This window comes from Hemiscyllium ocellatum, chromosome 2 (genome assembly GCF_020745735.1).
Source record: "Hemiscyllium ocellatum isolate sHemOce1 chromosome 2, sHemOce1.pat.X.cur, whole genome shotgun sequence".
Lineage (NCBI taxonomy): Eukaryota > Metazoa > Chordata > Chondrichthyes > Orectolobiformes > Hemiscylliidae > Hemiscyllium > Hemiscyllium ocellatum.
In genome coordinates this window covers 37,488,704-37,514,522 of record NC_083402.1, presented here as the reverse complement: position 1 = coordinate 37,514,522, position 25,819 = coordinate 37,488,704, and the positions used below count along the sequence as shown (strand labels likewise).

At 42.2% G+C, this 25,819-nt stretch overlaps 1 protein-coding gene across 3 annotated transcripts in view; it reads left to right on the top strand.

The window, feature by feature from the left end:
* iqgap2 (IQ motif containing GTPase activating protein 2) overlaps positions 1–25,819 on the top strand; it is a 355,835-nt gene that overhangs the window by 320,769 nt on the left and 9,247 nt on the right. For all 3 annotated transcript variants that reach the window (XM_060835869.1, XM_060835872.1, XM_060835870.1), the window contains 4 exons: positions 12,808–12,895; positions 15,826–16,038; positions 17,942–18,102; positions 18,254–18,397. In XM_060835869.1, the coding sequence (XP_060691852.1) occupies positions 12,808–12,895; positions 15,826–16,038; positions 17,942–18,102; positions 18,254–18,397 (606 nt within the window). The remainder of the gene's footprint in view (positions 1–12,807; positions 12,896–15,825; positions 16,039–17,941; positions 18,103–18,253; positions 18,398–25,819) is intronic.

The following is a 25,819-nucleotide window of genomic DNA, read 5'->3' as shown; positions in this document are numbered from 1 at the left end:
TGCTGCAGCTCTACAAGTCCCTGGTGAGACCACATTTGGAATATTGTGTCCAGTTCTGGTCGCCCTACTATAGGAAAGATACAGAGGCTTTGGAGAGGGTGCAGAGAAGGTTTACCAGGATGCTGCCTGGACTGCAGGGCTTGCCTTATGAAGAGAGGTTGAATAAGCTCGGACTTTTCTCACTGGACAGAAGGAGGAAGAGAGGAGACCTGATCGAGGTGTACAAAATAATGAGAGGCATAGATGGAATCAATAGCCAGAGACTTTTCCCCAGGGCAGGATTGACTGGTATGAGAAGTCATTGTTTGAAAATATTAGAAGGAAAGTATAAAGGAGATATCAGAGATAGGTTCTTTACGCAGAGAGTTGTGAATGCATGGAATGCATTGCCAGCTGTGGTGGTGGAAGCAGAGTCATTAGGGACATTGAAGCAACTGCTGGACATGCACATGGATAGCAGTGAGTTGAGGGGTGCATAGGTTAAGTTGCTATATTTTACATTAGGATTAAATCTCGACACAACATCATGGGCCTGTTCTGTGCTGTACATTTCTATGTTCTACACCTGATCAAGTCCTGGGGATTTATCCACTTTTATGCATTTCAAGATATCCAGCACTTCCTCCTCTGTAATATGGGCATTTTTCAAGATGACAGCATTTATTTCCCTACATTCTTTCTCTTCCATGTCCTTTTCCACAGTAAACACTGGCGCAAAATACTTATTTATTATCTCCCCATCTCCCCATCTCCTGCAGCTCCACACAAAAGCTGCCTTGCTGATCTTTATGGGGCCCTATTCTCTGCCTAATTACCCTTTTGTCCTTAATGTATTTGTAAACATGCTTTAGATTCTCCTTAACTCTATTTGCCAAAGCTATCTCATGTACCCTTTTTGCCCTCCTGATTTCCCTCTTAAGTATACTCCTACTGCCTTTATACTCTTCTAAGGATTCACTCGATCTATCTTGTCTATACATGACCTATGCTTCCTTTTTCTTAACCAATCCCTCAATTTCTTTAGTCATCCAGCATTCCCTATAGTTACCAGCCTTTCCTTTCACCCTAACAGAAATCTACTTTCTCTAGATTCTTGTTATCTCATTTCTGAAGGCTTCCCATTTTCCAGCCGTCCCTTTTACTTGTGAACATCTGCCCTCAAACAGCTTTTGAAAGTTCTTGCCTAATACTGTCAAAATTAGCCTTCCTCCAATTTAGAACTTCAACTTTTAAATTTGGTCTATCCTTTTCCATCACTATTTTAAAACTAATAGAACTATAGTCACTGGCCCCAAAAGTGCTCCCCCATTAACACCTCAGTCTCCTGCCCTGCCTTATTTCCCAAGAGTAGGTCTGGTTTAGCACCTTCTCCAGCAGGTACATCCACATACTGAATCAGAAAATTTTCTTGTACACACTTAACAAATTCTTCTCCATCTAAACCCTTAACACTATGGCAGTCCCAGTCTATGTATGGAAAGTTAAAATCCCCTACCATAACCACCCTAATATTCTTACAGATAACTGAGATCTCCTTACAAATCTGTTTCTCAATTTTCCTCTGACTATTAGGGGGTCTATAATACAATCCCAATAAGGTGATCGTTCCTTTCTTATTTCTCAGTTCCACCCAAATAATTTCCCTGGGTGTATTCCCAGGAATATTCTCCCTCAGCACAACTATAATGCTATGCCTTATCAAAAATGCCACTCCCCCCTCCTCTCCTGCCTCCCTTTTTACCCTTCGTGTCGCATTTGTGTCCTGGAACATTAAGCTGCCAGCCTTGTCCATCCTTGAACCATGTTTCTGTACTTGCTATAATATCCCAGTCCCATGTACCTAATCATGCCCAGAGTTCATCTGACTTCCCTGTTAAGCCTCTTGTATTGAAATAAATGCAGTTTAATTTATCAGTCCTACCTTGTCCCTGCCTGCCCTGACTGTTTAACTCGCTTCTGTTCTCAACTGTACCAGTTTCAGACTGACCTCTTTCCTCACTATCTACCTGGGTCCCCCTCCTCCTCCCCGTGTTCCCCACCCACCTTACTATTTTAAATCCTCCTGAGCAGCTCTAGCAAATTTCTCTGCCAGTATATTAGTCCCCTTCCATTTCTGGTGCAATCTGTCTTCCTTGTACAGGTCACTTCTACCCCAGAAGAAATTCCAAAGATCCAAAAATGTGAATCCTTCTCCCATACACCAGCTCCTCATCTATGTATTCATTTGCTCTATCCTCCTATACCTACCATCACTAGCTTGCAGCACCAGGAGTAATCCAGATATTACTACTTTGGAGGATCTCCTTTTTAAATTCCTGCCTAACTCTCTACATTCTCCCTTCAGAATCTCATCCTTTTCCCTACCTATGTTGTTGGTTCCAGTGTGTACAATGATCCCCTGCTGGCCGCCTCCCCCTTTGAGAACATTCTGCACCCTCTCCGAGACATCTTTAATTCTGGCACCAGGGAGGCAACACACTATTCTGATTTTTTGCTGCTGGCCACAGAAACATCTGCCTGTGCCTCGGACTAGAGAGTCCTCTCACACAATTGATTTGTTGAAACCTGACATACCCCTTGTTGCATTAGAGCCAGTCTCTATACCAAAAACTTGGCTGTTTGTTCTACATTGCCCTGTGGGTCTATCACCCCCTGCATTTTCCAAAATAACATACTTGTTTGACATGGGGATAGCCACAGAAGATTCCCGCACTAACTGCCTACTTCTCTACCCTTTCCTGGAGTTATCCCATGTATGTGACTGTATCTGCAACTTTTCTCCCTTCCTACGACTGTCATCTATCGTATCCCATTCTCTTGTAAATTCCTCATTACCTCTAACTGTCTCTCCGGCTGATCCATTCAATCTGATAGGATTCACAACAAATGGCATTTATTGCAGATGTAATCCTCAATAACATGTAAACTCTCCCTCAACTCCCACATCCAACAAGAAGAGCATATCGCTCTACTAATGGTAATTTTTGCTGCTTTCAATCCACAGACCCAGAAAATAGCACCGTCTTATTCCTCTACAAAACATTGCTCCAGGCTTACTTAATATTTATTGCTTATATTTTTTTAAGTTTAATCAAGAGACATATCTCAATATAGCATCTAATCAAGAAAGAACACACTCCACTCAGCACTGCAGACTTTCTGTAAGTAAAAAATGAGGTCTGCAGATGCTGGAGATCACAGCTGCAAATGTGTTGCTGGTCAAAGCACAGCAGGCCAGGCAGCATCTCAGGAATAGAGAATTCGACGTTTCGAGCATAAGCCCTTCATCAGGAATAAGAGAGAGAGAGAGCCAAGCAGGCTAAGATATAGGGTAGGTAGGAGGGACTAGGGGGAGGGGCGATGGAGGTGGGATAGGTGGAAGGAGGTCAAGGTGAGGGTGATAGGCCGGAGTGGGGTGGGGGCGGAGAGGTCAGGAAGAGGATTGCAGGTTAGGAGGGCGGTGCTGAGTTGAGGGAACCGACTGAGACAAGGTGGGGGGAGGGGAAGTGAGGAAACTGGAGAAATCTGAATTCCAACCTTGTGGTTGGAGGGTTCCCAGGCGGAAGATGAGGCGCTCCTCCTCCAGCCGTCGTGTTGTTGTGTTCTGCCGGTGGAGGAGTCCAAGGACCTGCATGTCCTCGGTGGAGTGGGAGGGGGAGTTAAAGTGTTGAGCCACGGGGTGATTGGGTTGGTTGGTTCGGGCGGCCCGGAGGTGTTCTCTGAAGCGTTCCGCAAGTAAGCGGCCTGTCTCCCCAATATAGAGGAGGCTACATCGGGTGCAGCGGATGCAATAGATGATGTGTGTGGAGGTACAGGTGAACTTGTGGCGGATATGGAAGGATCCCTTGGGGCCTTGGAGGGAAGTGAGTGTGGAGGTGTGGGCGCAAGTCTTACATTTCCTGCGGTTGCAGGGGAAGGTGCCGGGGGTGGAGGTTGGGTTGGTGGGGGGTGTGGATCTGACGAGGGAGTCACGATGGGAGTGGTCCTTGCGGAACGCTGATAGGGGAGGGGAGGGAAATATATCCTTGGTGGTGGGGTCCGTTTGGAGGTGGCGGAAATGGCGGCGGATGATACGTTGTATGCGGAGGTTGGTGGGGTGGTAGGTGAGAACCAGTGGGGTTCTGTCTTGGTGGCGGTTGGAGGAGCGGGGCTCAAGGGCGGAGGAGCGGGAAGTGGAGGAGATGCGGTGGAGGGCATCGTCGATCACGTCTGGGGGGAATCTGCGGTCCTTGAAGAAGGAGGCCATCTGGGCTGTGCGGTGTTGGAATTGGTCCTCCTGGGAGCAGATGCGGCGGAGACGAAGGAATTGGGAATATGGGATGGCATTTTTACAGGGGGCAGGGTGGGAGGAGGTGTAGTCCAGGTAGCTGTGGGAGTCAGTCGGTTTATAATAGATGTCTGTGTTGAGTCGGTCGCCCGAGATAGAAATGGAGAGGTCTAGGAAGGGGAGGGAGGAGTCTGAGATGGTCCAGGTGAATTTCAGGTCGGGATGGAAGGTGTTAGTAAAGTTGATGAACTGTTCAACCTCCTCGTGGGAGCACGAGGCAGCGCCGATACAGTCATCGATGTAGCGGAGGAAAAGGTGGGGGGTGGTGCCAGTGTAGTTGCGGAAGATGGACTGTTCCACATATCCTACGAAGAGGCAGGCATAGCTGGGGCCCATGCGGGTGCCCATGGCAACTCCTTTAGTTTGGAGGAAGTGGGAGGATTGAAAAGAGAAGTTATTCAGGGTGAGGACCAGTTCAGTCAGTCGAAGGAGGGTGTCAGTGGAAGGGTACTGGTTGGTGCGGCGGGAAAGGAAGAAGCGGAGGGCTTTGAGTCCTTCGTGATGGGGGATGGAGGTGTACAGGGACTGGATGTCCATAGTGAAAATAAGGCGTTGGGGACCGGGGAAGCGAAAATCCTGGAGGAGGTGGAGGGCGTGGGTGGTGTCCCGAACGTAGGTGGGGAGTTCTTGGACTAAAGGGGACAGGACCGTGTCGAGGTATTGGGAGATGAGTTCGGTGGGGCAGGAGCAGGCTGAGACAATGGGTCGGCCGGGGCAGGCAGGTTTGTGGATTTTGGGCAGGAGGTAGAAACGGGCGGTGCGGGGTTGTGGGACTATGAGGTTGGAGGCGGTGGATGGGAGCTGCAAGGCCACACTTAACTGAATATTTTTGTGTTTCTGTGCTGTGATCTCTCCCAAACAGGTTCCACCAAGATCAGTTGTGAATTTTATGTTTACGTTTTCCTAGATGCACTCTGATGTCCAGTGATACATGAATTCAAACAGCAAAGGCAGTAACTGTGCAGGTTCACTGCCATGTCACTTAGCAGTATTAGTTTCAATTGTCACTATAAATCCAGCTGCATCATTTTTTAAAAACTGTGCTCTAAGACTGTTAGATTGAAGAAGCAAAGCTTCATCGCTTTTTGAGAAAATAACAAATTAGGTGTAAACAATGCTTCTGACAAAGTGTATTCCTTTGAATAGTTTGTTCGTGAATTGATTTGTTAGTTAAGCGTAATTCAGCTGTGTTTTATTTGAACAACTTGTTTCTAAGAAAGTGGATTTACTTGATTAAGTCATGAAAGACATATCTGATAGGCAGCACCTGCAATAAGTGAGAAGGGAACCAACAAGATAGAAAAATGTATTAATCTTTTCCTTAGCAGTCTACCTTTCACAGAAGTGATGTGGAGGTCCCACTGTTGAACTGGGTTGGACAAAATTTAAAAAAACGTACAACACCAGGTTATAGTCCAGCAGGTTTATTTGGAAGTACAAACTTTCAGAGTGCTGCCTCTTTGTCAGGAGTTCCCAGGCTCCGAAATCTTGTACTTCCAAATAAACCAATAACCTGGTGTTGTGTGATTTTTGACTTTTCACAGAAGTATGAGACTAAGTCCTGTCTATCCAGTCAGTGAGCATTTCTTCCTTTGTGTTCTGTGGCACTACAGACTTGCTAAATGGGATAGATTCAATACAGATCAAACAGTCAAAAGAGAGCATCTGTGACGCACCGTGGACCCTGAGCAACAGCAGAATTGTACTCGATCACACTCTGTGACCTCATGGTCTGTTTGTCCCTCATTGCACCAAATAAAATGACGGATTGATCTTAGTTCAAAGTAGAGTGCAGGAAGGCTAGCTATGAGTAACACCAGCGTTCCAAAAAAATGAGGTGTCAAACTGACGAAGCTACGAATAGGCTATTTGTGTGGCAAACATCATTAGCGGCTTGTGATTCTGCAAATACTTCATACTGTCAATCAAAGGATCAAATTGAAGTTTTGTAGTCCTGGTGATGCTGCAGAAGAGGGGTCTAGCTCAGTGCCTAGATGATAAGAGCATGGTGCAGAATAAAGCCAATATCGTGGGGTCAGGCCCTCACCAGCTGTGATGGACCCCCTCCCTCACCTTTTCCCTCTCCTGATATAAGAAGTTTATGACAGATTCCACTGCTATTCGTCTGCATCTTAGCTTCCAGGAAAACAACTGCTACAATATCAACCAGCTACCAAACTCCCAATAAATCTCTTCAACTGATAAGAAGGACTTTGATTTTTGAGGGATTTGTGACTTGCAACTCCCCTCCTCTTTCATTCCTTGTTTTGTCTTCATGAAATATTGAAACAATTCTCTGAAACGTTTCAATGTTTTGTTCAACAAGTCCCAGCTTTGGTTTAATTTGAGAGATTTTGCTACGGAGTTATTTCTAAGATTGAAACTCATTTGAGAAAAAAACAGGGTTGGGTGACACCCTTCAACCTCAGTAAGGTTTTAGATAAAAATGGGAAAGTAGATCAAATAATAATCACTGTTGTGGGGGGTGCTTTTTTTAAAGAAAGAAAAGTAAACCTGTTAAATTTGGGTAATTGAAATTTAGTCTCTGACCAGGTACAGAAGGCACAACTGTAGATAAGGCAGAATGATCAAAGTATAGGGAGCCATTCAAGTGAGTGGAGAAAAGAGGAATCTACTGATGGTTGGGGAGAGTATAATTAGTGGGATCGAACCTTGTTCCATGCAGCCATGTGCAGGAAGCTCTGCTGCCTGCCTGGTGCTAGGGTTAATGATATCTCGGAGCTAGAGAGAGAAGGGTGACACGACCTCTTCAACGTTGTACCATCAACATTGACTGGACTGGAATGGAGGTTCTCATGAGAGAATTTGAACAGTTGGGAGCTACCCTATATACTCTCGCAATAGTCGATCTCATGCAAAAGTCAACCCCCTATATTTGTCCAAATAACTTGGAATTTATATTCCAGTCTGCCGGTTGTTCCCCTCCGCTCCCAGTCTTCCTGTCCACTGGCTGTTGTATTCTGCTCCAGGTTTTCAAAATTACCATAATTCTTTTTTAAATTTGTTTTGAGATCAGTTGGGCTTCTGCTAATGATACAGTATGAGTTTTGACAGGCATGAATTTCAGCCTCTCAAAAGGGGTATCCATGTAACAGTCAACCCCATAAAGTTAACCTTAACTGGTCAAAAAATTCAACTAGTATAATCGGTAAATTATAAGGTAGGTTTATTAACACAAGAGGAATAGATGTGATAACAAAAATTTATCTTGGATTGGAAAACATAGGGTCCTTTCTGGGTGGAGGTCAGAAATAGGGAAGACACTGGTGACAGTAGACTATAAACCCCCTAACAGGAACTGTACTGTACGACAAAAAATAAATTGAGAGAAATGAGGGTGTGTAATTCAAAGCAGGGCAATAAAATGCATTAATTGAGTGACTTCTACTTTTGTGCAAATTGGAAAGTCAGAGTGGCAAAGATTGCCATGATGAAACTTCATAGAATGTGTTCAGGACAGTTTCCAAGAACAATATTTTGTGAATCTAATCAGGCTGTTTTGGTTCTGGTACTGTATAATTATTTAATATAGTATTTGAGAATAGCAGATCCTCTAAGAAACAGTGATCATGATATGATCGAATTTAGCATACAGTTTGAGAGTGAGAAACTAGAGTCTGAAACAATGGCACTAAACTTTTTTTTAAAAAAGTAATTTCAGAGGAATGAGGCCAGAGTTCATTGAATGGGTCTGGGATAGGAATTTAGCAGAAAAGACAGTTAAGATATAAAACAAAATTAACTACTGAGCTAGTGGGTGCACTGGCGGTAATCTTGTGAGAATCCTTAAATTCTAGAAAAGTCTCGGGCGATTAAAACTGCCAAAGTAAAAGCCTTATTCAAAAGAGAAGGTGATGTGAAACACGTAGGTACAAGCCTGTTAGCTTAACATCAGCCATTGAGAAAATGGTGATCTATCAGAAAGGATTTAATAGCACTTAGCGTCTTAGGGCAGATTTTCGAGTGGCTGGGCAGCCATTATTGCAGGCATAGGGATGACATTGCAAATCTCAACTATTGTAGCATTCTCCACAAGAATTGCTGGGGAAATTGAACCTTCTGTGGGAAAGGTCTATGCTCCTGGAACATTAGAAGAGTGTCCACAAAAAACAGAAACTTCGGATGATTCTGATTTAAATTAAGTGACATAGTTACTCAGGGGAAGTTACCTTATAAATGCACAGTCTAACTCTTGAATAACTATTCAACATTTCCCTCACTCTCAACCCACAGACCCATCACATCCCTTACACTGACCTAACAATCTCTCTACACCTCTGGGAGCTGACACCTCACAGCTCCAGGAGCTAACATCCCTCCCCACAATCCACATGCTGTTAGATTTAACCCTGCCTCCCCACCATGCTGCCACCGACTAACTTGTTACATCACTCTGTCAAATTCATCCGTTTCAAACCAGACTCAATTTGAGCTCCACCAGACTAAACCTGACACCTGACACCACCCCAATCCCCACTCTTAAACACTTCACCTGCCTTCTCCAGGCCTGTTCAGACCTGATTTCTCTAACCTGCCCTGATCTATCCGAAACACGTTTTTGCACCCTCTCCTCTCTACCCATCTAGCATCCTCACCCCTGGCAAGCTACCCTGATGACATACTCCAACCCTTACCCATCTGGTATCCAATCCTCCCAGCACCCTGACATCTCACTTAGATTATAAGCTTTTACCCTTTGACGGCAGCTGTCCAAGTGGCTATTGGGATTTTTCCATTTCAGAATTCGTCAGCTGAGTGCTGTGAAAAGAAGATGTGGTTTTCCTTTCGCTGAAAGTTCTATACTAAGTACAGTCAGAATGGAAGTATGCCTATGATTTCTGGGAGAGTTCTAAACTTTATTCTTCTAATGTTCCTTGGATACGGGGTGAGGGGTGTGGGGGGGGGGGGTGCGGTGTGGAAGAGAGATATCCGGGAACTGGAAAGTATTCAAACCAGTGTAAGAACAGAACACAATGAAATAAACCAATAGGAACAGAGAGAGGCCAATCGGCCCCTCAAGCCTGTGCTGCCATTCAACAGGGTCATGACTGATCTGTCCCAGGCCTCAACTCTTAGGCCAGCTCATCATAGCTCCTCAATATTTCAAACATCATATTCTCTTCCTTAAATAGCCTTCTAGCCTTCTAGGGTCAGGCCTTCTAGGGTGGGGTAAGAATTCAAAATATTACTCCTTCTGAGTAGTAATTCCTTTTACCTCTGTTTTAAATAAGTGTCCCCTTATTTTGTAACTATGTTCCCTGGTTCGAGCCTCACCCATGAGTGGAAACATCTTCTCAACATCTACTCTGTCAAGCCCCATCAAAATCTTGTAAATAGTATTTTAGTTCTTCTAAATGCTAATGAATAAAGGCTGAACCTGCTTAACTGTTCTTGGTAGATCAAACCCTTCATCCCCAGAATTAGCCTGATGAATCGCTTTTTGAACTGCCTCCAATTCCAATATGTGCTTTAATTATGGAAACTGAACCGATGCACAGTACTCCAGGGACAGGCTATCAATACAGTGTATAGTTGTCAAAGGATTTCCCTATTTTTAATTTCCAATCTCCTAGCAATAAAGGTCAAACTTCCATTTGCCTCCTTAATTACCTGCATGCTAACTACTTGTGTTTTATAAACCAAAAAGTTCAGATCCCTCTGCGCTGCACTTCCCTCGTCAAATAATCTGTTTGTTGATTCTTCCAACTGAAATGCAGGATCACGTACTTCCCTTCCTGCAATTCCATCTGCCTAGTTTTTGTCCACTCCATCAACCTATTATTGTCTGCTTTCAAATTCTTGTTTCTCATCACAGTGTGCTGCCATTTCCATTTATTTTTATATCCAACAAATTTGGACATATTGCATTCTGCATACCCTTCAAGTAATTATTATAGGTAGTAAATAATTGAGGCTCTGATCCTTATGATATTTCACTAATTATGGTGTTCCAACCTGAAAAAGAACCATTAATCCCAATTTCTAATTCCATGTGTTTTGTTCAGTCCTAAATCCATGCACACACATTATTCCCAATACCATGCATTCCTATCTTGTGAAACTTACCACATGCCTTCTGGAAATACAAGTACACATTACAACTACTGGTTCCTTTCTGTCAATTTGGCTTGTTATATCCTCAAGAAAATTAACTTCAGCAAATTTATTAAATGCGACTTCTTTATAGTTCTCTTCTTTATAGATTGTTTGTTTGTGTTCAGCTCTTCTAACTGCCCTGCTATTTCTTCCCAGCAACAAGATGTGCAGGAACAGACATTCCTGGGGTGCAAGTTCATTGATCATTGAAGGTGGCAAGGCATGTTGACAGAATCGGGAACAAAGATGAGATCTTTGGCTTCATGAAAAGAGGCATTGAGTATAAAGACAAGGAGGCTATGCTAACCCCAACTAGAATATTGCATGCCCATATTTTAAGAAAAAAAATTAGGTCCAGGAGAGTCTGCAGAAAAGATTTAACAGACTGGTTCTAAGAACTGAGAGGGTTCAGTTACAAGATGAGTTGGAAAGGCTGGAGTTGGTCTCCTTCGAGTGAAGGCAGTTGAGATTTGATAGAAGTGAACAAGACTGAGAAGCTTTGATAAGGTACAGTAAAATCCTTTCTCATTATCTGATGATAGAACAACTAGGGGACACAGAATTAAGCGAAAGATACAAGTTGGGCAAGTGAGGAAGAATCAATTGGTAAAACTCTGGAACTCTCTGCACACAAGGGTGATGGATGCAGAAAAAAATCAAAGATTTCAAAAAGAACTTGAATGGACATTGAAGGAAATAAACTTCTAATGATATGGAGATGAAGCAGGAGATTAGTCAGTTACTTCTCAGGAGCAGATCATTTTGATTCCATGACTGTAATATTTAATGATTTAGCCACCTTTTTCTGTCATTGTACCACTGGGACTTCATACCTCATTTACTCAGAGGAAATGGCCCACTTTAGTTGGCTAGTATATTTGCAGAGTACAGAGATTGTGTCCGGCCAAGAGAAACACCAGTCTCTTCAATATCTAAAGGAGCATTTTGTTTTTTTTTACATAGTGGTGTCTAGCTTTCAGATGAGTTGGAAATCTTTGCCTTACTTTTAAAACAGGATTATTTCATGCCTTGTTTTTTTAAGTTCAACAGATATTACGACATTCAGAACGATGACTTACATTTGAGGAGCGATGGTTGATGTTGAGCTAGGAAGAGATTTGAGCAGTCACAAAGCCTGGAAAAGTAGCTCTCCCTCAGGTTGGGCTGAATTTAATGGCTGGGGGAAAGAAACAATAGTGAGAGGCTCATGCACATTGGCAAGGGAGAGAAGGTTGTGGGGCTGGGAGCAGGGATCACTTTGCATTGTGAACAGTGAGGGAGCGACTCAATTACTGGTGAGTTTTTTGTTTGGAATCCCCACAGTGTGGAAACAAACCATTCACCCCATTACATCCACACCTAACTCTCTGAAGAGCATCCCACCCAGACTCCCCAACCCCAATCCCTGTAATCCTGCATTTCCAATGGCTAATCCACCCAGTTTACACATCCCTGGGCAATGTAGCATTGCCAATCCACCTGACCTGCACATCTTTGGAGTGTGGGAGGAAACTGGAGCACCTGGAGGAAACCCACCCAGACACGGCAGCAATGTGCAAACTTGTACAGACAGTCGCCCGAGGATGGCATTGACCCCAGCTCTCTGTCACTGTGAGGCACAGCAGTGCTAACCGCTGAGCCATTGTGGTTAATGGAGCATTTGGGGCATAGTGCTGATCCCACCTCACTGTTCCATCTGATGCCAGGTTTTCTCAGATCCCAGAAGCCCAGCTAGCCAGTCCTAAAAGAGCCGCGTTCTAATATTTAAATAAGAAGCCCTTACTAACTCCAAAAAAAATAGAAATAGGTGGGTGTGATGTTATAGTTTGGTTTGCAATTCTTCAGTCTGTAATCTGCCCAACCCTGTGTGTGTGTGTGTGTGTGTGTGTGTCAGATATTAAATTTACCTCCACAAGACCAAAGAAATCAGTAGATTAGCAGAAGCCATCATTTAACTCTTGATAAGTGACCTGTATTCCTACCTGTCAGTACTACAGTCACAAGTACTATACCAGACTTATTTTAACTTGAAGGCTTTTACTGTTCTGTTTCCATCTCTATTGTGTGGTTGTCTGTTTTACAACCTGTATCCTTCAAACATCAAAATTTCTCATTTGGAGAAAATCATACAATATAACAGGGTTGCTAGGATTTTCTGCTCAATCCCTGGACAACTTACGAATCATCCTGATATTGTGCAGATGTAGCTACAATTTTGACTAAAGGCAAATGGCTTGAGACTGAACCAAAGCAGAATATCGAGTAAATTTCCAAATATATGACCGTACAAATGGGAAGAGTATACCAGTGACTTAACTCACTATTACTACTGCAAACAAAATATCTTCCTTTTTTTTCAAAAGGACCAAACAGTTGATTGTGGATGTGATCAGATCTCAGCCAGGAGAAACGTTGACTGAAATCCTGGAAACACCAGCCTCCTCACAACAGGTACTTTTATTTGTATTCTCAAACATTTTTATTTATTCATTATTAATGTCTCTGTCAGTTCCATTTATAATTCTGGTCCAGGAACTGATGTTATAAATGTAAAGGAAAACAAAGATTCTCTAACTTCAATTGGAGAATCAGGTTAGTTTAGAACAAGAAACATGTTACAGCAGATTCTATAACAGCAACCCTCCATCACACAGGGTGAAGGAGATTTGTACAACATAGATCACTCATGTTCACAACAAATAGCAAGGGACCAAGCGCTGAACACCACTGGACACAGGCTTCCAGACATAGAAATAACCTTTGACCATCACCCTTTTTCCTACCTCGAAACTAATTTTGGATCCAATTTGCTTAAGTGCTCTGGATTCCATTGACCCTTAGCTTCTTAACAAGTTTGTCATTTAAGACCTTGTCAAAGGCTTTACTGAATCCCATGTAGATTGTGTTATCCTCATCGAACATACTACATCACCATCACACAAAATTCAATCAAATTTGCGAGACATGATGTCTCTTCCCCCCCACCCCCCCTTTAAAAAGCTATGCTGATTATTTTTTATTAATCCTTACCTCCCCAAAAAGGATATTCAGCCTGGTCCTCAGATATTTTCCAATAGTTTCCCTACATCTTATGTTAGACTTACTGGCCTGTAGGTTTCTGGGTTTATCCCTACCACCCTTCTAGTATAATGATACCATATTAGCTATCCTCCAGCTCTCTGGCATCCCTCCTGTGGCCAGAGAGAATTTGAAAACCAATGTCAGAGCCACTGAAATTTCCTCCCTCAGCAACTTTGGAGTCATGTCAGCTGGGCCTGAGGATTTATTTATTTTCAAACCTGCTAAAATCACTAATACCTCCTCCCTCTCAATTCTAATTTGTTCAAGGATACCACAGCAACTCTCCCTTATTTCTGCACCCACAGTGTCATTGTGAATACAAGATACTCATTGAAAAACTCAGCTGTCTTCTGGATCTACATACACGCATTACCACTTTGGTCCCTGGTTATTCTCTTGCCCCAAAAATATACTAATAAAACATCTTAGGGATTTTCTTTTACATTACCCGGTAGTGTTTTTTTTCATGTCCCATCTTTGCTCTCCTGATTTTATTTTTATTTTTATTTCTATGCTACATTTGCTGTTTTAAGCCTTCAGTGTCTGCCTGTGTAATTTCTTTCCTGGTCCTCAAATATTCATAACTTGCAGAGGCTACTCAATTTAGCACAGTGTTTCCTTAAACAACATCAGGATGCTATGGTCTAATGTCATTCCAGTAGCAAAGGATGAAGTCATTACCTCATTAATCAGTAGTTTGCATATAATTCCCCCAAGGCAGCGGCTGGATTGCCATCTGCTATAAAGTTGTGATGAGAGGATTCTGTGATGCAATGGTAGTGTTCCCACCTTTGAATCAGGAGGCCTGGGTTCAAGTCCCACCTGGTCCAGAGGTGTGTAATAACATCTCTGAGCAGGCTGACTAGGAAATAGAAGGGTGAGATGGAGCCATGATCAACATCTGCTTCAGCATGACTGGGGCAAATAGAGCAGAGCAGCCTCTCGAGAACCAAATGTAAGGCACTCCTAAAGAGTGAAAGGTCATTATCGCTGTAACATTTCACAGGGTTGCAGTTTTTAATTCATGGAGTGGACAAGAAGCTTTGTTTAGGAGTGCAGCAATTATTATTACACTTACAATTTTGTTGGCATATGTTTTATGTAATTTAAGAAACACTCATTTCATAATAAATGTGTTAGGTTTAAGCAAGTGTTTATATGTTGATGGTTGTTTGTTTGTTTGGTCCATCTTGTATTATCAAATTGTTTGTGTTAAGGAATCCACCGAGTCGGAGTCTGGATGTATATCCTTTCTGACCACAGTGCATTATAAATGTGTTTAGGGAGCTAATCTGACAGGATCACAAGAACACTACGGACAGTGAAAGTCTTCTTCCTAGGATGATGATGTCAGCTTGTACTAGGGGTCATAACTACAGATTGAGGGGTGATAGCTTTAAGACAGATGTCAGAGGCAGGTTCTCTACTCAGAGAGTGGTAAGGGCATGGAATACCCAACCTGCCAATGTAGTTAACTCAGTCACATTAGGAAGATATAAACAATCCTTGAAAAAGCACATGGATGATGATGGGATAGTGTAGGGGGATGAGCTGAGAATAGTTAACAGGTCGGCACAACGTTGAGGGCCGAGGGGCCTGTTCTGCGCTGTATTATTCTATGTTCTATAACAGTGTACATCTGCCACAAACTCCAGTTCAAGGGAACGGAATATTGAATTAGTTAATAAAGTGGATTTATTTTCACTTGGCTTGTTGTGACATTTTCCTTGCTGGCTTCTATATTTCTTGTCTTTAGTGTTCAAGCAATGAGCATTTGTGAAAGTTATAATGATCAGACAGTGATGTTGCCAGTCTACAAAAAAGATAATAAATATGATACACATTTACATGTTAAAATTGTCTTATTGTTAGATGTTTGTTGAATTCCTTATACTTCAAAAAAAAGCAAACTGATGCTATCTCTGTAATGATCTAGTTATAAAGGAATGTAGCATAGGACTGATTTGTAGCCATGGTAACTGTAGAGTCCAAACGCTCTAGGATTGTTGATTTACCCCAAACAGTTTTCTTTGTTTTTCCACAAGATTAAATGATAATCATTTACACTGGATGAACAAGCTAAATACATTTGAAGTGATTTCTATCAAGCCATAGTTAGTATATAAAAAAACTGGAGGTTATTTCTGTGCTGAGTGAATAGAAAACCCTTCTTCAGTATGGTTTTAAATTTCTGATCAAATTAGTTTCTGGGAGGATTTTGCCAGAATAGTAGTGTATGTTTGTTGTCTTGTTCATATGTACATATCTCAGCTGGTGTAAATATTTGTGCCATTTATTAGGAAGCCAATCATTTGAATATGGTTGAAAAACGTGCTCTACTGGATTCCAAAGTTCCTGAAAATGTGAAACATAGTCAGTCCATCCTTGAGGATGGACAACTTCCATTGGAACAGAAAAAACGAAAAATCCAGAGGAACCTTCGGACGTTGGAACAGGCTGGCCTGGTCTCATCGACAAATAAATACCAGGAACTAATCAATGATATTGCAAAGGTACACAGCAGAGAAGCTTGGTATTTCAATGAACATTTCTTGTTCAGAAATAGGTTGTAAGGATATGCTCAGCAATTACAAACTATGAAAGAGTTTAATTTTGATGGAGGATAAGCTTCTACAAACAATTATTCAGGTGGAATTAATAGTCACATAAAGAAATGTGCATTAAGTAGGAAAAGTAGACATGGATTTCTTTAGGTAAAATTATGTTTAACTGATTTGCTGGACCTTCGTGAAGAGGTATAAATTTCAGGATATATAAATGCAAATAAATTGGAAAAGTTGCACTCTCCTGCTGGAAGAGGAGAAAGCTAAACCGAGATTTGATACAGGTTTCTAAAATCATGAGCAAATAGAGATACAGTCGATAGGGAGAAACTGTTCCAGCTTATAAAAGGATTGAGAATGAGAGGGCACAGATTTAAAGAGGATATGTTGGACAAGAGGGATAATGCTGTTGATGTGGTGGATGTAGACTTCCAAAAAACATTCAATTCATTGTCTGATAGCGAACTTATGAATAACGTTATAGCTTGTGGAGTTCAAGGGGCATGGGAAGATGGCCATAAAAGTGACTGACTAATGGAAAATAAACAGCACGGTTAATAGATTATTTTTCAAGCTGAAGGAAGATGTGTAGTGGAACTCCCCAGAGCTTGGTTTGTGACCCTTATTTTTCCTGATATATATTATTGATGTAAATTTTGTTGTGTAATTGACTATTTTGAAGTTTTGAAGATATTTTGGAAGCAGTGTAAATTGTCAGGACAACAGTTTCAAACTTCACCAGGATATAAACAAATGGTAGAAAGGTAACAGGTGAAGATTAGTACAGATAATGTTGAGGTGGTTCATTTTGGTAGGAAGAACATTGGGGAACAATATAACTTGAGGTATAATTCTAAAGTGGGTGAAGGAGCAGAGGGTCCTCTAGGTGGCAAGACAGATAGAGCGAGCAGTTGTTAAAGCAAACAACATCCTGGGCTTCACTAAAAGGTACATAGAGTACAACAGCATGCAAGCTATGCCAGTTAGACCTCAGCTGAAGTCTTGTGTACGTTTTTGGGCACCATTGTTAAAGGTGAATGGGAAGCTTCAGTAATGCAAATAAATTGGAAAAGTGGGACTTAACCTGCTGGAAGAAGAGAAAGCTAAACAGAGATTTGATATAGGTTTCTAAAATCGTGAGCAGATAGAGACACAGTAGATAGGGAGAAACTGTTCCAGCTTATAAAAGGATTGCGAATGAGAGGGCACAGACTTCAAGTGATTTGTAAAAAAAAATGCAATGTAGAAAAATATTTTCTCACGCAGTGAGTAGTTCAGGATTGGAGCACATTACGTGGAAGTGTGGTGAAGTTCAATTGTGGCATTCAAGAAGGTATTAGATAATTGTTTCTTTTCAAATAATACGGAAGAATTCTGGGTAAATATAGATCGGCAGCAAATCACTAAGCTTATTTGGAGAGCCAGTTCATACACAATGGGCCAAAGGACCCCTTCTATATCGTTACAATTCTGCAAATAGATCACATTTTTAAAATCAAATTCTAAAATGTCAAATATATTAACCCTTTGGATGATTGTGAAGACAAAACTGTATTGTTTGACTGCATTGGTTAAATCTATTTTCAGTTTCTTTATGTATTGTGCCAAAATGTTGCATCTCAAACATGAGCCCACAGCTTTCTAAATACTGTGCAGGATAACTTGACTTCACTCTACAGGTGACCTTTTGAAACGACCAAGTTCTCATGCCAGATTTGTTCAAACGTCACTGTTGCCCTCCTCATATAACCATATTCAAAAATGCCTATAATGATCTTGTTAAAATACGCATTTTAGATCTATTTAAATTCTAGTTAAGTGAGCTTAACTGAAATATCTTTTTGTGTTTCAGGATATTCGGAACCAACGACGGTATCGTCAGCGTCGCAAGGCTGAACTTGTGAAACTGCAACAGACTTTGGGTGCACTTAATTCAAAGGCCAAATTTTATGAAGAACAGAACAATTATTACAACACATACATTAAAACCTGTCTGGACAACTTAACAAGAAAGTACGCAAATGATATGGTTCAATTCAGGGATATGTCTACATTTAATGCAATTCATTAAACCACATCATTAACATTCAGACAGTCTTCAAGTACTACTTTGTGAATCACTTAAATGATCAAATAATAAAAGATTTTCTTTGGTGAATTACAGGAATGCCAGAAGATCAATAAAATTAGATGGAAAAGGAGAAGAAAAGGGTAACAGAAAAATGAAACAATCAACTTTACGCTACACAGCAGCTCGCCTGTATGAGAAAGGGGTTATTCTGGAAATTGAAGGACTTCAATCTAACCAGTGAGTAACTTTCATTGAAAAGAATATTGAATCATCAGTCTGCTGTAAAATGTCACAGTACCACGGAATCTTGGTGCCTAGATACTATATCTACATGTTTACTAGCAACTTGTTACAATGAGGAACTATTGAGCAGTGTTCTTAAAATATCTGGGTGATGTAACTCGAGGCTCATAATCACTTCTCTGTAAAACTTCCACTTGTCTGCAGATGAATGTTTCCATGATTATCTAACATTGCATCTTTCTAAAGGATGAAGGACATTATGAGCAATAATTATAACAGGTGTGGAAAATGAATCGATACTCCTTGATGAACTGAAAGCGCTGAATTTTAACGACTGATGGCTTCAGTTCTGCATTTTATCAATCTACTCTCGATTGTCATCATATAGAGAAATACCTGGATGTCTCCATTTTCCTGATGTATTAACTGCCCATTCAGTGCTGTGGTCAATGACTAATACAGTCATCTGGACATTAGTGATCACATCAGTGGGAATTCATATCCAGGAAGTTCTCATGTTGTACTTAGTGTTTGGTTTCATTTGTCTGAGTCAGAAGATGTGGGAGCAATGCTGTGGGTCAAATGTAACTTATAATGGTTGCATCCCTGCAGAACGTTGTCTTGCATATATTCAAAGGATGTTTAGACTTATAAACTAAGACTTGTGTGATTAATTAATTTATAAACTCAAAATGACTGTTCCTTTTTAAACTATTTAATGTAAAATCCTCTCTTTCCCCTTCACTCATTACTTTAGGGAACTAATGTAGGATGTGACACCAATAAGGCTTTAATCAAAGATGTTATGTAGAGATGTCTACATTAAATAGGTTTGGAGCTTATCAATGCAAGGAACAATTCTCAATTTTCATAGTCTGGAAGGGCGCCATTCATACCTTTTGGCTCTCTGAAAGAAGTATTCAACGAGACACTATCCACCATTCTTCCTTATAGTCCTGCGTGATTTAAAATAACAAATTCACTTCCTTTTTTATAAAGTTGTTATTGAATCTGCTTCCACCACCTTTTCTGATTGTATGTATCAAGTAATAACGTGCTATTTTTTATTTTAGAAGCTCTTGTCCTTTCTATTCTGTTTCTTGTATAAAATCTCTTAAATCAGTGGCCCAGTTGTTGACTCACATGCCAGTGGAAGTATTTTTTTTCCTTGTTTGCTCTGTTATAAATTTTACTGTCTCTGCCAAAGCTCTCTTTTAACTATTTCTGCTCTAAGGAGAACAATCCCAATTTCTCGAGTCACTCCCCAACCCGATACCATGCTCACTTGGGGAAAGGTTATCATATCTTTGATGTACTGGCTAGCTTGCCTTAGTTATGTGACTCTGCTGTGGGTGACTTTGTGTGCAGTCTGGCAAGCCATCAAAGACACATCACTGGAAACATGGTGTCAGATGGTACAGCTAAAGATGTCTGGATATTCAGAGCTTCTAGAGAGCTGGCTAAACAACCAACATGAAAAAAAAGTTATTTATTAAAAATCGCAACTTGAAACTTTGACTATATGGGATGAGTCAAGGTGGCTGTACACTTTCCACTTCCTGCTGCTGTGGAATGAATGGAGATATGGAGTAGAATTGAACTTCTTTCAACTCAGTGCAAAATTGATGGCATTTCACAGAATTAGTTTAAAATTCTTTATCATTGTAAGATTTTCAACCTTGCTCTCAATCCTGGGGAAAGCTGCTACAAACCGCAACTTAAATCTCACTGATGAGCAGAAAACCTAGACAACCGAGATTTTACAGGCGTTTAAGACAAACTTTGAGTTACATAGAACATAGAACATAGAAAGATACAGCGCAGTACAGGCCCTTCGGCCCTCGATGTTGCGCCGACCGAATCCTACCTAACCTACACTAGCCCAATAACTTCCAAATGCCTATCCAATGCCCGCTTAAATGACCATAAAGAAGGAGAGTTCACCACTGCTACTGGCAGGGCATTCCATGAACTCACAACCCGCTGTGTAAAGAATCTACCCCTAACATCTGTCCTATACCTACCACCCCTTAATTTAAAGCTGTGTCCCCTAGTAACACCTGACTCCATTAGCGGTAAAAGGTTCTCAGTGTCGACCCTATCTAAACCCCTAATCATCTTATACACCTCTATCAAATCTCCCCTAAACCTTCTCTTCTCCAATGAGAACAGCCCCAAGTGCCTCAGCCTTTCCTCATAAGATTTTCCTACCATTCCAGGCAACATCCTGGTAAACCTCCTCTGCACTCGTTCCAATGCCTCCACATCCTTCCTATAGTATGGCGACCAAAACTGCACACACTACTCCAGATGAGGCCGCACCAGAGTCTTATACAGTTGCAACATGACCTCAGGACTCCGGAACTCAATTCCTCTACCAATAAAGCCCAGTACACCATATGCCTTCCTCACAGCACTATTTACCTGGGTGGCAACTTTCAGAGATCTGTGTACATGGACACCAAGATCCCTCTGCTCATCCACACTACCAAGTAGCCTACCATTAGCCCAGTAATCCATCATCTTGTTACTCCTACCAAAGTGAATGACTTCACACTTAGCTACATTGAATTCCATTTGCCACCTTTCTGCCCAGCTCTGCAACTTATCTATATCCCGCTGTAACCTACCACTTCCTTCCTCACTATCCACAACTCCACCGACTTTTGTGTCATCCGCAAACTTGCTTACCCAGCTTTCAAGCCCTTCCTCTAGATCATTTATAAAGATAACAAAAAGCAATGGTCCCAAAACAGATCCTTGTGGTACACCGCTAGTAACTGCACTCCAAGATGAACTTAGTCCATCAACTACTACCCTCTGTCTCCTTCCAGCCAGCCAATTCCTAATCCAAACCTCTAATGTATCCTCAATGCCATACCTCCGTAGTTTTAGCATTAGCCTACCATGGGGAACCTTATCGAACGCCTTACTAAAATCCATATACACAACATCTACTGCTTTACCCTCGTCCACTTCCTTAGTCACCTTCTCAAAGAACTCAATAAGGTTTGTGAGGCACGACCTGCCCTTCACAAAACCATGCTGGCTATCCTTGATCACGTTATTCCTATCCAGATGTTCATAAATCTTATCCCTTACCATTCTCTCTAAGACTTTGCCCACCACTGAAGTCAGACTCACTGGCCTATAGTTACTAGGGCTATCCCTACTCCCTTTCTTGAACAAGGGGACCACATTCGCTATCCTCCAGTCCTCTGGTACTATTCCCGTTGACAATGACGACATAAAAATCCAGGCCAATGGCTCTGCTATCTCCTCCCTAGCTTCCCATAGGATCCTAGGGTAAATGCCATCAGGCCCAGGAGACTTATCTATTTTCATCCTCTCCAATATTCCCAGAACCTCTTCCCTGCATATTTCCAGGCCATCCATTCTAATAATTTGTGACTCCATATTCACGTCAGCAACAGTGTCCTGTTCCTGAGTGAATACTGATGAAAAGTATTGATTTAGTGTCTCTCCAATCTCCTCCGCCTCCACACACAACTTCCCACTACTATCCTTGACTGGACCGATACCTACCCTAGTCATCCTTTTATTCCTGACATACCTATAGAAAGCCTTTGGGTTTTCCCTAATCCTACCAGCTAAAGACTTTTCATGTCCCCTTCTCGCTTCTCTTAGCTCTCTCTTTAGATTCTTCCTGGCTACCTTATAACTCTCTATCGCCCCAACTGAACCTTCACGCCTCATCTTTACATATGCCGCCTTCTTCCCTTTCACAAGGGATTCCAATTCCTTACTAAACCACGGCTGCCTCACAAGGCCCTTTACACCATGCCTGACTGGTACATACTTATCGAGGACACGTAGTAGCTGCTCCTTGAACAATCCCCACATCTCATTAGTGTTCTTCTCTTGAAGCCTGTTTTTCCAATCCACACATCCTAAGTCATGCCTCACTGCATCATAATTTCCCTGCCCCCAGCTATAACTCTTGCCCTGCGGCGCACACTTATCCCTCTCCATCACTAAAGTAAAAGTCACCGAGTTGTGGTCACTGTCCCCGAAGTGCTCACCTACCTCCAAGTCTAACACCTGGCCTGGTTCATTACCTAGAACCAAATCCAGTATAGCCTCACCCCTTGTTGGCCTGTCTACATATTGTGTCAGGAAACCCTCCTGCACACATTGGACAAACACCGACCCATCTAATGAACTCGAGCTATAGCTCTCCCAGTCAATATCTGGGAAGTTAAAGTCCCCCATAACAACCACCCTGCTACCTTCACTCTTTTCCTGAATCATCCTCGCAATATTATCCTCTACTTCTCTAGGACTATTAGGAGGCCTGTAGAAAACACCTAACAGGGTGACCTCACCTTTCCTATTTCTAACCTCAGCCCAAACTACCTCCGATGGCAAGTCCTCTTCCATCGTCCATTCCACTGCTGTAATACTATCTTTGACAAGTAATGCCACACCTCCCCCTTTTTTACCCCCATGTCTGATCCTACTAAAACATTTAAACCCTGGAACCTGCAACAGCCATTCTTGTCCCTGTTCTACCCACGTCTCTGTAATGGCCACAACATCGAAGTCCCAGGTACCAACCCACGCTGCAAGTTCACCTACCTTATTCCTTATACTTCTGGCATTGAAGTATACACACTTCAATCCACCCTTCTGTTTACAGGCACCCTCCTTCGAGATCGCTACATTATTCATAACCTCCCTACACTCAAGGTCCTGTACCCTAAAGCTACAGTCCAGGTTCCCATGCCCCGGCGGAGTTAGTTTAAACCCTCCCAAAGAGCACTAGCAAACCTCCCCCCAAGGATACTGGTGCCCCTCAGGTTCAGGTGTAGACCATCCTTTTTATAGAGGTCCCACCTTCCCCAGAAAGAACCCCAGTTGTCCAGAAAATGGAATCCCTCCCTCCTGCACCATCCCTGTAGCCACGCATTCAACTGCTCTCTCTCCCTATTCCTCGAATCTCTATCACGTGGCACGGGTAACAAACCAAAGACTACAACTCTGTTTGTTCTAACTCTGAGCTTCCAACCTAGCTCCCTGAAAGCCTGTCTGACATCCTCACCCCTCTTCCTACCTATATCGTTGGTGCCAACGTGGACCACGATCTGGGGCTGCTCCCCCTTAAGGACCCGGAAAACACGATCAGCGACATCACGTACCCTTGCACCTGGGAGGCAACATACCAAACGTGAGTCACTGTCGCCCCCCACAAAACCGTCTGTCTGTACCCCTCACTATCGAGTCCCCAAGAACTATCGCTCTACCTTTCTCCACCCTTCCCTTCTGAGCAACGGGGCCAGGCTCCGTGCCAGAGGCCTGAACCTCGTTGCTTGCCCCTGGTAAGTCATCCCCCCCACAAGTATCCAAAACGGTATACTTGTTCTTGAGGGGAATGACCGCAGGGGGTCCCTGCACTGGCTTCCTCCTCCCACTCCCCCTCACTGTCACCCATCTATCTTGAACTTTCGGAGTAACTACTTCCCTAAAGCTCTGATCTATGACCCTCTCTGCCTCCCGAATGATCCGCAGTTCATCCAAATCCAGCTCCAGTTCCCTAACACGGGCTTGGAGGAGCTGGAGATGGGTGCACTTCTTGCAAGTGTACTCAGCAGGGACGCTAATGGCTTCCCTCACCTCATACATGTTGCAAGAGGAACATTGCACTGCCTGCACTGCCATCCCTCTAAAAAGCTAGCTTTCTTTAAAAAAAACTAAATGTAAAGAAACCAAAACAAGCAAAACGCAGCACTTACCTGCTTGCCGCAACGGGTCTTATTATTTAGGTTAGAGGAGGAGGGCGGATGGGAGGCTCTTCTGCCGAAGTGCCTCGGGTTACTCGCCTGTGCGTTTAAATAGAGAAAAAAAACCCTACCCAGGTAACCTAGCAACACAAGCCTCCGGGTCTACCCGACGTCTTTTTAAAAAAAACTTTTTAAATTTTTAGTTTAAAAAAGTTAAAAAAAAGTTAAGTACTGGAACTTACAACTTAAATTTTTAAGTTTTTAAAACAAAAGAAAAACTAAGAACTGGAGTTGTGTGTGTTCAACATGAAAGCTCAAAGATAGAAGGAGACTGGTCATCCATATTGACCATACTGATACAACTAACTGAATGTTGAGAGTTCAGAAATTGAGGTGAGGTTGTCTTAGGCATAAGATCACATCTGCTGAGAAAGTAAGAATTTCTCCTCGAGAAAAATATCAATAATAGCAGAAGCTCTGCCGTTGTCACTTAGAAATTCCAAGCACAATGAGGACAACAGAGGGAGGAAAAAGGAAAATATATTTGCAGAAAAGCCCGCATAAAGATTGAGGCTAGAGACCTGGATATAAATGTTACTGGAGGCATCATACAAAACAAAAGGAAGCACACTCCGCACCAGGAAAGCAATATTCTAACTTCAAGAAGTTCAATCAGTTTAAATGGCAAGTGTTCAGCTAGAAAGAAGGAAAACAGAGTGTGGCTAAACAGCTATCAGCTGATGAGTGTAATGAATTACTTTACACCATACAACACCTTGACAATATGATAAATGTTTAATAAGTGTTGGAATGATAAATGCAGGAGAGCATGAAGGAAATGTGAAATGTCAAGCACTGGCTCTTCATGGAACATCCATGCGCATCGCAGACTTATGCAAAGTGACCAAATGGACACCAGATTGTGACCAATTATGAAACACTCACAAGTAACACTGAAGCTATATAATGGAATCATATGCCTACCAAGAAGCTAAATGAAGTTGCGAGCTCAATGTAGAAGGAAGGATGAGCATCCAGAGTTCCAGAAAGTAAACATTAATTCAAATCCACTCCTTCCAGCTGAAGCAAGCCTAAAGCTTGGACTAGTAACCCTAAGCATGCCAAATCAGATTTGCAATATTTTGGCAAATAACTGCCAAGCATTTCCTAGAAGATTGCAAAAATGGTTTTAGAAGTCTTGGAAGCCTTCCTCCTGAAAATCACTCCAAAATGAGTAGCATCTGCCATGGAAGGTTTCAGGTCATGGAGTCATAGAGTCATCCAGCAAAGAAACAGACCCTTTGGTCCAACCAGTCCGTGCTGAACATAATCCTAAACTAAACTAGTCTCACCTGCCTGCTCCTGGCCCATATCCCTCCAAATCTATCCTAAACATGGATTTATCCAAATACCTTTGAAACAATGTAATTGTGCCTACATCCACCACTTCCTCAGGAAGTTCATTCCGTACGAGAAACACCCACTGCAAAAAAAATTACTGTGTGTCTTTTTCAATCTTTCCCTTCTCACCTTAAAATGGGCCCCCTCGTCGTGAAATTCCCCATCCTAGGAAAAGGACAATTAACATGAACTCTATCTACACTCTTTATTATTTTATAAACTTCTATAAGGTCGCCTTTCGACCCTCACAATTCCATCCTGAAACACAAGACAG